Here is an 11,051-nt window from a genome sequence, read left to right as displayed (position 1 = left end):
AAAAAAAGAATGGTATATATATCTATGGATATGATAATATATGAAAAGTGACTTAACTCTATCAGAAACTACAAAAGGTATATCAGTTCTACACTTCCAATGTGCTAAAAGACACAACAAACTCAGTTATAGTTGATAGAAGAAAATCCAGACCTAGGTAGGGAGCTGGCTTCTCCCTCCGCCCGCTGCTCCCCCTGCTTGTGGTCTCTGACAAATAAATAAACAAAGTCTTGAAAAAAAAAAACCCCTACATTCTACAAACATACCAATGATATAAATGAGGTAATATGACAAAAAAGTGAAAAAATATATTTAAGATTACTTCTTTAGTATATGGAGTTCATGGCAGTTGCTACACTATCTAGCTGCATGAATAAATAATGACTATAAGATATTAAATACTAAAATATATTATTATATAAGTTATAATCAATGTTATATAGGAATTATTATCATTGTTATGTCAATGTTATACTAATATATATATAAATTTACATTTATATGCATATGAATGTATATATAATTGTATGTTCTGTTAATACAAAATGAGGCCAAAATGTGTCAACTGACTTCTTCTTTTTTTTTTTTTTTAGGATTTATTTGTCAGAGAGAAAGGGAGTGCACAAGCAGGGGGAGTGGCAGACAGAGGGAGAAGCAGGCTCCCGGCTGAGCAAGGAACCTGATACAGGGACACAGGACTCCATCCCAGGACCCCAGCATCATGACCTGACCCGAAGGCAGATGCTTAACCAACTGAGCCACCCAGGCACCCCACTGTCAGTTTATTTCTCACAGGAGCAAAAAATCCACACGAATCTCTTTCTTCCTGTACTTTTTCACTCCGCATGTTCCCTATTCTCAATGAATGTCCTCTTCTTTCTCTAACTATTTTCCTCTTCATTTTGCCTGATCTTGCACCCAAACATGGCAGGCAGAGAATCCTAGAGGCCCAAGATTCTACAGTGGCTGTTTGCAAGGGGGGGCGGAGGCTACAGTAACTGCCACACTGGATACACTTAAGTGAGAAGGAAAAAGGAAAAGTATCCCGAATGCCACCAATGCCTCTTACCTATAAAAGAACAGTATGGCAGCATACCCGTGTGGACCCAAGGGCCAGAGGTAACAAATTATGGGCAAAAAGAATTACAACCAAATGCTGGAAAAGGAAAGGTCTGCAATCAGCTGTGTCCTCCAGCTCTCTGCTGTTTGCTTCTAACGGGCAGAATTCATTTTGGGAAGTGTCAGGCACCGAAAAGAAGACCCTTGCTGCTGGAAGTTGACCAGAAGTAACATCCACAAGTGTAATAATGCAAGGTCAAGGCTTGTCCCAGAAACAATGCCTATGATGAAGGAGAGAAGAGAGATCTAAGTCCAATCTGGCCCAGGCCAGCCCGGTCCAAGAAAGCCAGAATCCAAGGAGAAGAAACTGAAAGAGAAGAGCCTGCAGCATATCATTCCCTACAAGGTGCACTCAACAAACTTCAGCCTATTTTTTAATCAAGTTACCAAAAGAGCTTTTTTAATCCCTTCCTTTGCACCTTAAAAGCTGCAGTAAGTTCACTAATCAGATCAACTAATATTATTTGAGAACACCTGTAATTGTTCAACCCAGATGTGCCTTTCCTTTATCCCTAAGGATGTTAACTGGATAATTATAAATGTAGAATACACAAAATAAAATATGATCTATAGAATATAACTATTTGCTGATTATATTAATGAACATCTCTAAGAAACGTTGAGATGATTTCCTGAACATAAGAGCCTGGGGAAAGTGGGGCTATCACATCTGTCTTACAGGGTTAGGTACCACTTAGGTGTTGTCTTAGCTCTCCTACCACCCCTTCTACCCAATCCCGTCTTGCTATTGGGAATCTGACCTCCCCATTGGCTCCCTCATACCTTTAAACTGCCTACTTTGTGACATCATTCTCCCACCAAACCTACCACCACCTGGTAGAATCTTGGGGTTTCCATGGAGTTGTCTGTAAATAAATTTGGATCATCGCAAGTGACCAGTGACCAGTGACCAGTGACCTTCGTACTGGACACATGCGCTCTTTGGCTTCAGCCGCTCCGACATCCTCCAGGATCGGCTCCTCATCCCTTGTTTCGGCAGTGGATGTTTCTTCTTCTTCTCTGACCATGTCTGGTAAGGAAAGAAACTTTTTAAAGTTTTTCATTGGATTTTTTTTTGTCTCTAAATTTAGTTTTAGGTTCAAAATAACATGGAATAATGGGGGAAAGAAAGTGCTGAACTAAAAATCTGGAGAACTCATTTCAGTTTTGACTTTGGCATTTACTAGCTGTGTGACTTTGGACGAGTCATTGAATCACAGAATTTGTTTTTTCCTCATCTGTTATGTGAGGATATTAGATTGGTTGTTCTCTCTGGTCCCTTTCTTTTCTAATTGTGAGTCTTAAAGGGCACCCATGGAGAAAATGAAATCAGAGACTTCTTGAGAGTGTTTCAACAGACAGAGAGGAAACCTAGGTTATGTAGAAACCTAACTGTTTACCAAGAAGCTTCATCTGAAATGTTCCCTCCACTAATACTTCAACTGTAGTATTTTAAATTTAGTGCTGTTCAGAAAGTTAGAGTCACATGATTTGAAGCTTTCTACCTAGCGTGGGCAATAAGGGAAAACAGGGAAAGAGAAGGGAGTGGGCTCTAGGGAGTCATGTCTTTGAAGGTAAGGAAGTTCAGGATGGTTTCCCTCAGCCCAGGCCAACAAGAACCAAGGGGGAGGAGAAAATATGAGAATGAAGGGGAAGCAGGACACCTGGGTGGCTCATTCAGTTGAGCCATTGAGCAGTTGAGCATCTGCCTTGGGCTCAGGCCATGATCTCCCGAGATGGAGCCCTGCATCAGGCTCCCTGCATATTCAGTGGGAAGTCTGCTTCTTTCTCTCTCTCCCTCTCTCTCCAGAATAAAAAAATAAATCTTAAAAAAAAAAAAGAATGAAAGGGAAGAGCACAGAGGAGCTCTTAAGAAAAAAAAAAGAGGTAGTTTAGGATGGAATGTTGGAGAGAACCAAAGATTTTAAATTAAAGCAGAAAGCATAAACTGAAATCTGCTTTGAGCAGAGCCAAACTAAGCTGACTTTAGCAAGCACTTCCACTAATAAACTAGGCAAGAAAGGATGGCCAGAATAGGGCATCACTAGGAAAAGTAGCTTACGGAAAAGTCATACCCAGTAGTCTGGGTTTTGTTCATTCCTCCCTGAACACAGATGGCACTTAACAGCTTAAAATGTAAAGCATTTTAGAAATATAATTTAGAAAGGATGCTTCCTATCAACAAGCAACTAATAAAAGTGGCTATCTAAGTGGGCTGAAAGAGACAGAATTTTCAGTTTTATTTCATTTTGCATTTTGATTTTTAAGCTATGTAGATGTTTTGCCTGTTAAAAATCAGACTAAGTGTGTTGAAAAATTGGCATCTCCTAGATTGAATCATAAGGCTGCTTTTCGTCTCTACAGTTATTTTCTTCCCAACACAGAGGGCACACATCTGTTTTTAGATCTTAGTGAGCAATCTAACACGAAAAGAAAAAGAAAGTCAAGCCTCACATCTCTAATTCCACGTTTATCTAAAACAGTTTTGTGGAGTTCTCTGGTTTTCCTACATTAAAATTTTTTAAATTTGAGGTTAGTGACGATGGCTTGTTTAGGCTTTGAGGGTGACATTTTCCTAGATGTTGAAGATGATTAAAATATATTTTTGGATGAGTATAAAAACCTAATGATGCTTTTTAAGTGTTTTTTTTTAATTTTTATTGACATATAATGTATTATTAGCTCCAGGGGTACAGGTTAAGTGTTCTTTTTTGTTATATGATTATATTGAAATATATATTTCTATTTTTATTATTTTCTTCTGATTTTATTTTTTAACTTAAATTCAGTTAATTACAGAGAGTATATTATTAGTTTCAGAGGTAGAGTACAGTTGAAATATATATTTCTACTAGACCTAGTACCTGTTATTTGCTGGGTAATATTAAAAAAAATGTGAATGAACACAATAATGGAATTCCTTTACAGTTATTATTTCCCTCTCTGCTCTGTACCAGATTTTATTGAAATATTTGTAAAAATTGTGGCTACATTTACATTCACATTCATGGCATTTGCTGCTTGTGAGGCAATTTTTACTGATCTATCTTCTCGGTATGCACTGGCTAGGAACTCATTCAAAATCACTTTCTGTTGTGGTTTGTGTTCTGGCAAAACAGGGTAGCAATATTCACTTCCACTATATTGCACGCATGATACAGAACTTCATTTATTAGTGAACTTATTATGCTCACTAGATAGCCCAGTTTTCGGTAATATCTATATATTTCTTCTTAGTTCTGCAATACATGTTTTTCATGATTTGTCTGTCTTTCCAGAACATATTATATCTTCCTTCACAGAAATATAAAAAGTGTAATGTACCACTTTCATTCACATTCATGCAAGAATTATTTCCATTATTATTATTATTATTATAACCACTTTATAGATGAGTAATTTGAAGCTCAGAGAGAGTTTAAATAACTTTTTTCTTTCAAAAAGCACTTCCTGAGAAACGTACTCTCAGGTAGTCATTTTGAGGTAGAATCAGAAATCAGGTTTTAAAGGGTCAAAATGACCCTTTTTCCTTTTAAAAAAAGATTTTATTTTCAAGTAGTCTCTATAACCACCGTGGGGCTCGAACTCACAACTTTGAGATCAAGAGTAATACACCCTTCTGACTGAGCCCACCAGGCACACCAAGAGGGACGCTTTATATTTACCAGCTGGACTGAGCTGTACGTGAACTCTGGGTAACAGCATGAGAAGTGCACAAGCCCAATGAGACACTGAAGTTACAATGGTCATAGCTGTACTGTTCTCTAATGTGGGGAGAAAAGGTCTATATGCGTTCATTTCTCCTGATTTCTGGTGGTATGGGGCTCAGGCAGAGTCCTGGCAAGAAGTCAGGATCCTTAGGCTCTGTAACCTGGTAATGAGACCTAAAGTCAGGGGAGACCTCAAACAAGTCGAAGTGACGTCTCTGAGCCTCAGTTTTGTCCCTCAGAGAATGAGAACATGAGACCAGAGGCTCTCCAAGCCGTCGGTAGTGCTGAAACGCTTCATTCTGGGAAGTGGGATGTGAGTGGCTGCGGGGGCAGCCCCCCCCCCCCGAAAGCTAGGGCAGGGAGAAGGCTGCTTTTTGCCGGCAGAACCATGCGTGAAGCACACTGCCTGGGTCTGCTGCACGCGGGGGCCCTGGCTGGGAGCCCGGGCGGTGACTAGACAAGAGAACAGAACCACCATCCTCCACGGTTTGCCTTTTGATATCTCGGCAAGGGTTGGTATCAGAGGCTTCCTGGTAGCAACAACTTTAAGATAATGCTGCTCCTCAAGCATCGAATTGAGTTGAATTGATCCATTGAAAGCATTGAATTGATCCATCCCCCTGATTTTTCATCACTCTCTTGTTCCCTACAGAAAATTTCCCAAATTCATCTTTACTGGGACCTCCAAACTCTCTGCAGCTCTCCCTCCCTGTGGTAACCAATGCAGCTTCCCTAACAGGAAACGTCGGCAACTTCTCCCGGGTCTCTGCTCCGGCCGTCAGTTCGGTCAGTTCGGCGTGGCTGCTGCCATCAGTTTCTGGCGCCTCCTTCCAGCCACTCATGGGGAGTGCCTACCTTTACCAACATTCCAGCACAACTATGTTGTCTGGGGTTACCGGCCGGAGCCAGCTTTCTACGGCAGCTGCTTCCTATCCCGGGGTTTTCGAGTGGGATGTCACAGGAAGTACCAAAAAGAAGTCCTCTTCACTCGGAGACTTCACTGTCACTGTCATTGACCAGGACGCAGCTGTGTCTTCTATGTCTCTGGCAGCCCCGTATGATAAAACTTCAGAGGCCAGTAGCATGGTCTCCCTGTACCCATCGCTTTCTGCCAGCCTTGTTCAGGGAACGCCATCTCAGATGCCAAATCAAGAACATGGCCTAGCACTTCCCTACCAGGAAGGAAGGCAGGTATATTACTATAATCAAGGCACACTGGGGCCTCTACTGTCTGGAGAATTTGGCCCCTGCTTGCAGTCCTATGGCTCAGTGTCCTATGCGGGGAGTAGGGCCTCTGTCCCTCAGCCAGAAATGGTAATGGTCCTCAAGGAGGTTCAGCCCGCAAACGTCTTACCACCAGCTTCCACCTCTGGAATTTACTACTCTGTGTCTGCTCAGCCCATCACAGAAACAAGTTTTCAAGGTGAGTAGAGGCAGCGAGAGGGAGAGAAACAAGGTCAGTGTTCAAAAAAAGGGGTGAAACCTGCAGCTGAGAGCTAACGAGTCTACAGATTGGCAGAACTTAAGTCCTGAGACAGAAATAACCACGACCCTCACAGGGTGCTCTCCACCTTCAGGCTCTGTTTCAGAAGCCTGCGTGGAGGTGGGAAGGTGGCACACTGTGACGGCCAGCTAAGCCGCAGGTGCAGGAACCCCAAGAGCATAGTGAGGGCTGCCACACATGTCACCGCCCTAGCCAATCAGCCTCCCCATACTGTCCCACAGTAATGAGTTCCCTTCCCTGAGCTATTGCTTCAGTGTCTTTGGAAAGTGTCTCGGAACTCTTGTTGGGATGGAGCCAGTTTTTTTCTTTTTTCTTAGCCAACTTTTCCTCACTTCCTTAATTCACACCAGGATTTGAGACCTCACCTTCCGAGATCCTGTCCAGAGCAAGCAGGCTAAGAATTTACCCTCCTTTGTGTATTTTATCAGGAAGAGCTCCATTCCCTCTCCCAGTTCACAGTGTGAAGCATTCTTATTCTCTAAGGAAAGGGGAGAGACTTGAAGTGACTCTATATGAGAAGGCTAGGCTTTGTTGAAAATTCATAATATAAAAACCACTTTACTTCTTATTTGACTTATAACAACCCTATAAAATACAAAGAAAACCAAGAACTAATGACACCAAATGATCACCTGTAAGAACTAGAAGTCACCTCCTGTATCTCCTAGCACACCCTACTGTCCTTGATCCTTAAGAAAGGCTGGTAGAACCTCCCTGCCCATTGCTGGAAGGTACATGATTCCTGTGTTAGTGTCTAGGGGGAGCATCTCACTTACCAGGGAATGACTTTTTCCTTGATTCCTTTGTAGTGATGGAGACTTCCCTGGGATTACAACCTCCGAGTCAGACATATTGTCTGCCACAAACTCCAGAATTCCCCAAGTCCTGCAGTAGCAGAAATATCCAGATCCTTGAAAGTAACCCACCACCTGAGCTTGGAGACATCTCAATGATAGCTCCAGTCCTGAGTTCTAATAATGTCCTGGCATTGCCTCCAGCTCCAAGCCAGGAACAAACAGAGAATAAGAATTTGGATGATATTAAAACCAAGCTTTCAAAGCCTCTGGATGTCTACCAGATCCCAATAGAAAACCAAGAGCTTCCCCTACTTCCTTTAGAAATTCCTGATATTCACCAGCTCCTGGCCTGCATCGATCCCCTGGGCCAGGAGGAGAAGCCTGTTTCTGAAAACACCGATCTGGGAAAAAATATCCTGGGTCTTGAAGACCAAGTGACCCTTGAAAATGGGATTGAATCTAGTAGTGGTTTTGCAGACATCGCTACACTGGTGGAGGAAATTCATCTTCCCCAGCTCTTTAATTCCTTGAAAGACCTTGATGAAGCCAAAGGTCCCAAGGTGATGAAAGCCAAAGATACCAGAGTCAACAAGTCGAAACAGGGGCAAGAGAAGTCAAGTGTCGTAAAGGCTCCCTCTGATCATGTCAGGAAGAACAAACACAAAGCCACTGAGCCGATCAACGGTGCTCCCAAGACCAAAATCCAGGCGAAGAACCCAGAGTGCCTGTTAGGGGAAGAAGTGATTATTTGCAATGTTGCAGACGGTGACAGGGCTCCTGTGAACAGGGCCAAGCATTCCAACAGCAAGTCTCAAAAAGCGGCATCCAGCAGGACCAGCAAAACGAAGAGCCATGGGCAGGAAAAGACCAAAAGGACCAGAGAAAACAATCCCAAGAAAGCAGAAGAGAGTAAGCAGTCTGGAAACAAAGTCAAGGCAGAAGAGAAGCCAACCATTCCCAAAGGGAAGCGGAAGAAAAATCAACCCGAGCTTAGCCAAGAGAGCTTTAAGAAGCCTCGAAGTTGCCTAGGCATGCACATGTTGGAGTCTGTGCAGGTTTTTCATGCCCTGGGGAAGAAGAGTGATAAGAAAGCCGGGCTGTCTTCCTCCCGGGCCCTGGTAAGCTCTGACAACTCGAAAAATGCCCAGCGACCCCCAGCTATCAAACCATGGCTTGATACACCACGTGAGGGCAAAGGTCCTGAGAAAAAACAAGTCAAAGTCCAGAAACCAGACAGAGGTGCTGACAAAGAGTGTCCATCTCCATCCCAGTATGAGCTCCCACCTCCTGGGAAGGTCAAGTTGGTGCCTTTGCCTTTTCCAACCTACGAGAAGCCTCAAGCTCGACCTGTTCCTCGGAGGCCACAGTCTCTGGCTTCACATCGGTCCGCCATGGCTTACCCTGCCCGGCCCGGTTCTACTAGCTCAGCTCGGCCTGTTGCAGTCAATTCATCCCGGCCGACTCCCGCCGCCTTGACAGGTCCTGCCAGACCAGCTCGGCCAATTTCAACTAATCCCACCCGCCCAGGCTTGACCAACCCGACCCGGCCTAGTGTCCCGCAGTCTGCTGCCTCGAGGCCTGCACCCTACAAAACATCATCTTGCACTTCTCTCCAGCGGGAGCCTGTCCCCATCGCGGTGACCAAGCCCCAGTCGCCACCCAAAGCTCAAAGCCAATTTCTACTCCAAGACTTCTGCTTTCAACCAATTCCGTGGAGGAAACCCAATGTTCCTGAGCCAGTCATGTCAAAGCCCATCACAAAAGAGCAGAGGCCAGAGAGGGAGGCCATGAAGAGGCAGGCTCAGCAAGAGCGTGAGAATGCTGCCAAATACACCTCTTTGGGAAAAGTGCAATATTTCATCGAGAGGGAAAAGGATATGGATATTGCTCGATACTATGGCTATGCAATATAAGAGATGCTAAGATTGTTTGTACCACTCTGGGTACCCACTGTTCATGCATATATAGATAGATAGGTATAAGTTTCTCTATTTATTTGCATATATTTTAAGACTTAATAAAACATCATAAATAGAATTAGTAGATTAGAAATAAAGAAGCCTCGAGTTCTGAGATGCTGTTAACTGTGGTCTTTCTTTGGTGTGGGTGGGGATCAAAGGCTGATGAGAAAGAATGGGAAGTTGGATGGGAGAAAAGAGAAAAAGGTAAGAAGAAAAGAAGAAGAAGGAACTTGATCTAGGCCTTTGAAGGCCAAACGGGGAGAGAGATTTTATGGGTTCATAAAAAGCAGGAGTGGGGGAAATGGCAGAATCAGGGTCTGAGGTGAGGCTTAAAAGGAGACATTTTGAGTAGACTTGAAGATGACAGAGGAGTCTTGCTTGACTAGGAAAAGCTTTTCATGGAGATTGGCCCTACATCCCATGTCCACCAGATAGGGATTTTTGAAAACAAGAGACCTCTAGAAGGTTTGGGTTGCCTTATCCATTTAGGGCTATGGTTGGGTAAGGGGAGTACGAATCATGGGGGAATCTACCAGATGGATGGCAAGGGCTCACATCTATCCTGGGGGCAGCTGGTAACAGGAGCCTAGCCAAGTGACCTGCAGCAGCAGGAGGGCCCTCCATAACCCGGCCTGGGGTAAAAATCACCGTCTCCTAAACACCTGTGCACCAGGCCTGCGAATGCACCGCTGCTGTGAACGTGCACGACCACATGCAAGGCTAGTCCCGCTGGGCCACTTGACTAGCGAGATTCAGCAATGGGCTGAGATCACGCTGCAGGCGGAGAACAAGGCTTCCATTTGAGGCCTACAGGGCTCCAAAGCCTTCAGTATTTTCGGGCGCCCGTAGGCGGCCAACCCGGCTTTCAGGGCACAGCGTCCAGAGTTTACTGGTCGTCGAGATCAAACTTCTGGAGGGACCTAAATGTTAACTTGAGGGGTCTGCTAGGTCGTCCTCCATCGACCCTGGCGCGTGCCGTCTTCTCTAAACATGTCCAACCGAAGCTCACGAGAAAAATCCGCTGGAGGGGTCCCTCCGCTCAAGGTAGGAACAGCGGGTGTACGAGGGCTCTGGGTACCGAGCCTACCAGGGCAGCACGCATGCGCCAAGGGTCTAGCTGTGCTCCTTGGGACCTGGTGGGGCATCAGGAGGGGAGAAGAAGGGAGGGGAGGGGAGGGGAGGGGAGGGGAGGGGAGGGGAGGGGAGGGGGGGGGGGGGGGAGGGGAGGGGAGGGGAGAAGCCTTAAAGGGAATGGAGCGGGGGAGGGCGAGGACTGCCAAAAGTCACCATGGGAAAACTGGTACTTTGCATTTTAAAATTATTTTGTATTGAGATATAATTAGCATACCATAAAAGTCACCTTTTGAGACTGTGAATTTAATGTCATTTAGTACTTTCACAAGCTTGTGCAACCATCATTATCTAACCCCTAACTTTCTCATCACCCCAAAAAGAAACCCCCTTAACCATTAGCAGTCACTTCTCATTCCCTCCTCCCTTCAGCCCCTGACAACTAGGGAATCTGCTTTCTGTCTGTCTGGATTTGCCTTTTCTGGGCATTTCATATGTATGAAATAATACAATAGATGACCTTTGTGTCTGACCTCTCTCACTTAGCCTGTCTTCAAAGTTCATCCATGTTGTAGAGTGTCCACATCATTGCCTTTTAGGACTGTGATAATTCAATTGCCTGGTTCTATCACATTCATTTAATCATTCATCAGTTTGTGGACATTTGGGTTGTTTCTGCTTGTATTTTATGTTTATTGAGAGTTTATTCAATCCATTTCACAAATAATGAGATAGACTTGGAGAGTGTCAAGAATTTGCTGAAGGTTAAGAGCTAGAAATCAGGGGAGCTGGGGGTTTGATCTCAGGCAGTCAGACTTCAGAGGTAATCAATTCACATGATAGGACAAGGTACAGAAGGTATTCAACAGAAATATCTAGCTGCCTGTTT

General features: G+C 44.3%; 1 protein-coding gene across 1 annotated transcript; it reads left to right on the top strand.

The window, feature by feature from the left end:
* Positions 1–2,043: 2,043 nt before the first annotated feature.
* CUNH2orf78 (chromosome unknown C2orf78 homolog) lies at positions 2,044–9,196 on the top strand. Its single transcript, XM_032873599.1, has 3 exons — positions 2,044–2,152; positions 5,482–6,252; positions 7,143–9,196. Exons 1-3 carry the CDS (start codon positions 2,053–2,055, stop codon positions 9,041–9,043), a joined length of 2,772 nt encoding a protein of 923 aa, XP_032729490.1. The 5' UTR covers positions 2,044–2,052; the 3' UTR covers positions 9,044–9,196.
* Positions 9,197–11,051: the final 1,855 nt, after the last annotated feature.

The sequence above is a fragment of the Lontra canadensis genome, unplaced genomic scaffold (genome assembly GCF_010015895.1).
Source record: "Lontra canadensis isolate GAN:19392208 unplaced genomic scaffold, GSC_riverotter_1.0 scaffold50, whole genome shotgun sequence".
Taxonomy (NCBI): Eukaryota; Metazoa; Chordata; class Mammalia; order Carnivora; family Mustelidae; genus Lontra; species Lontra canadensis.
The sequence above is the reverse complement of the archived record's forward strand: the minus strand, read 5'-3'. Positions and strand labels throughout refer to the sequence as shown.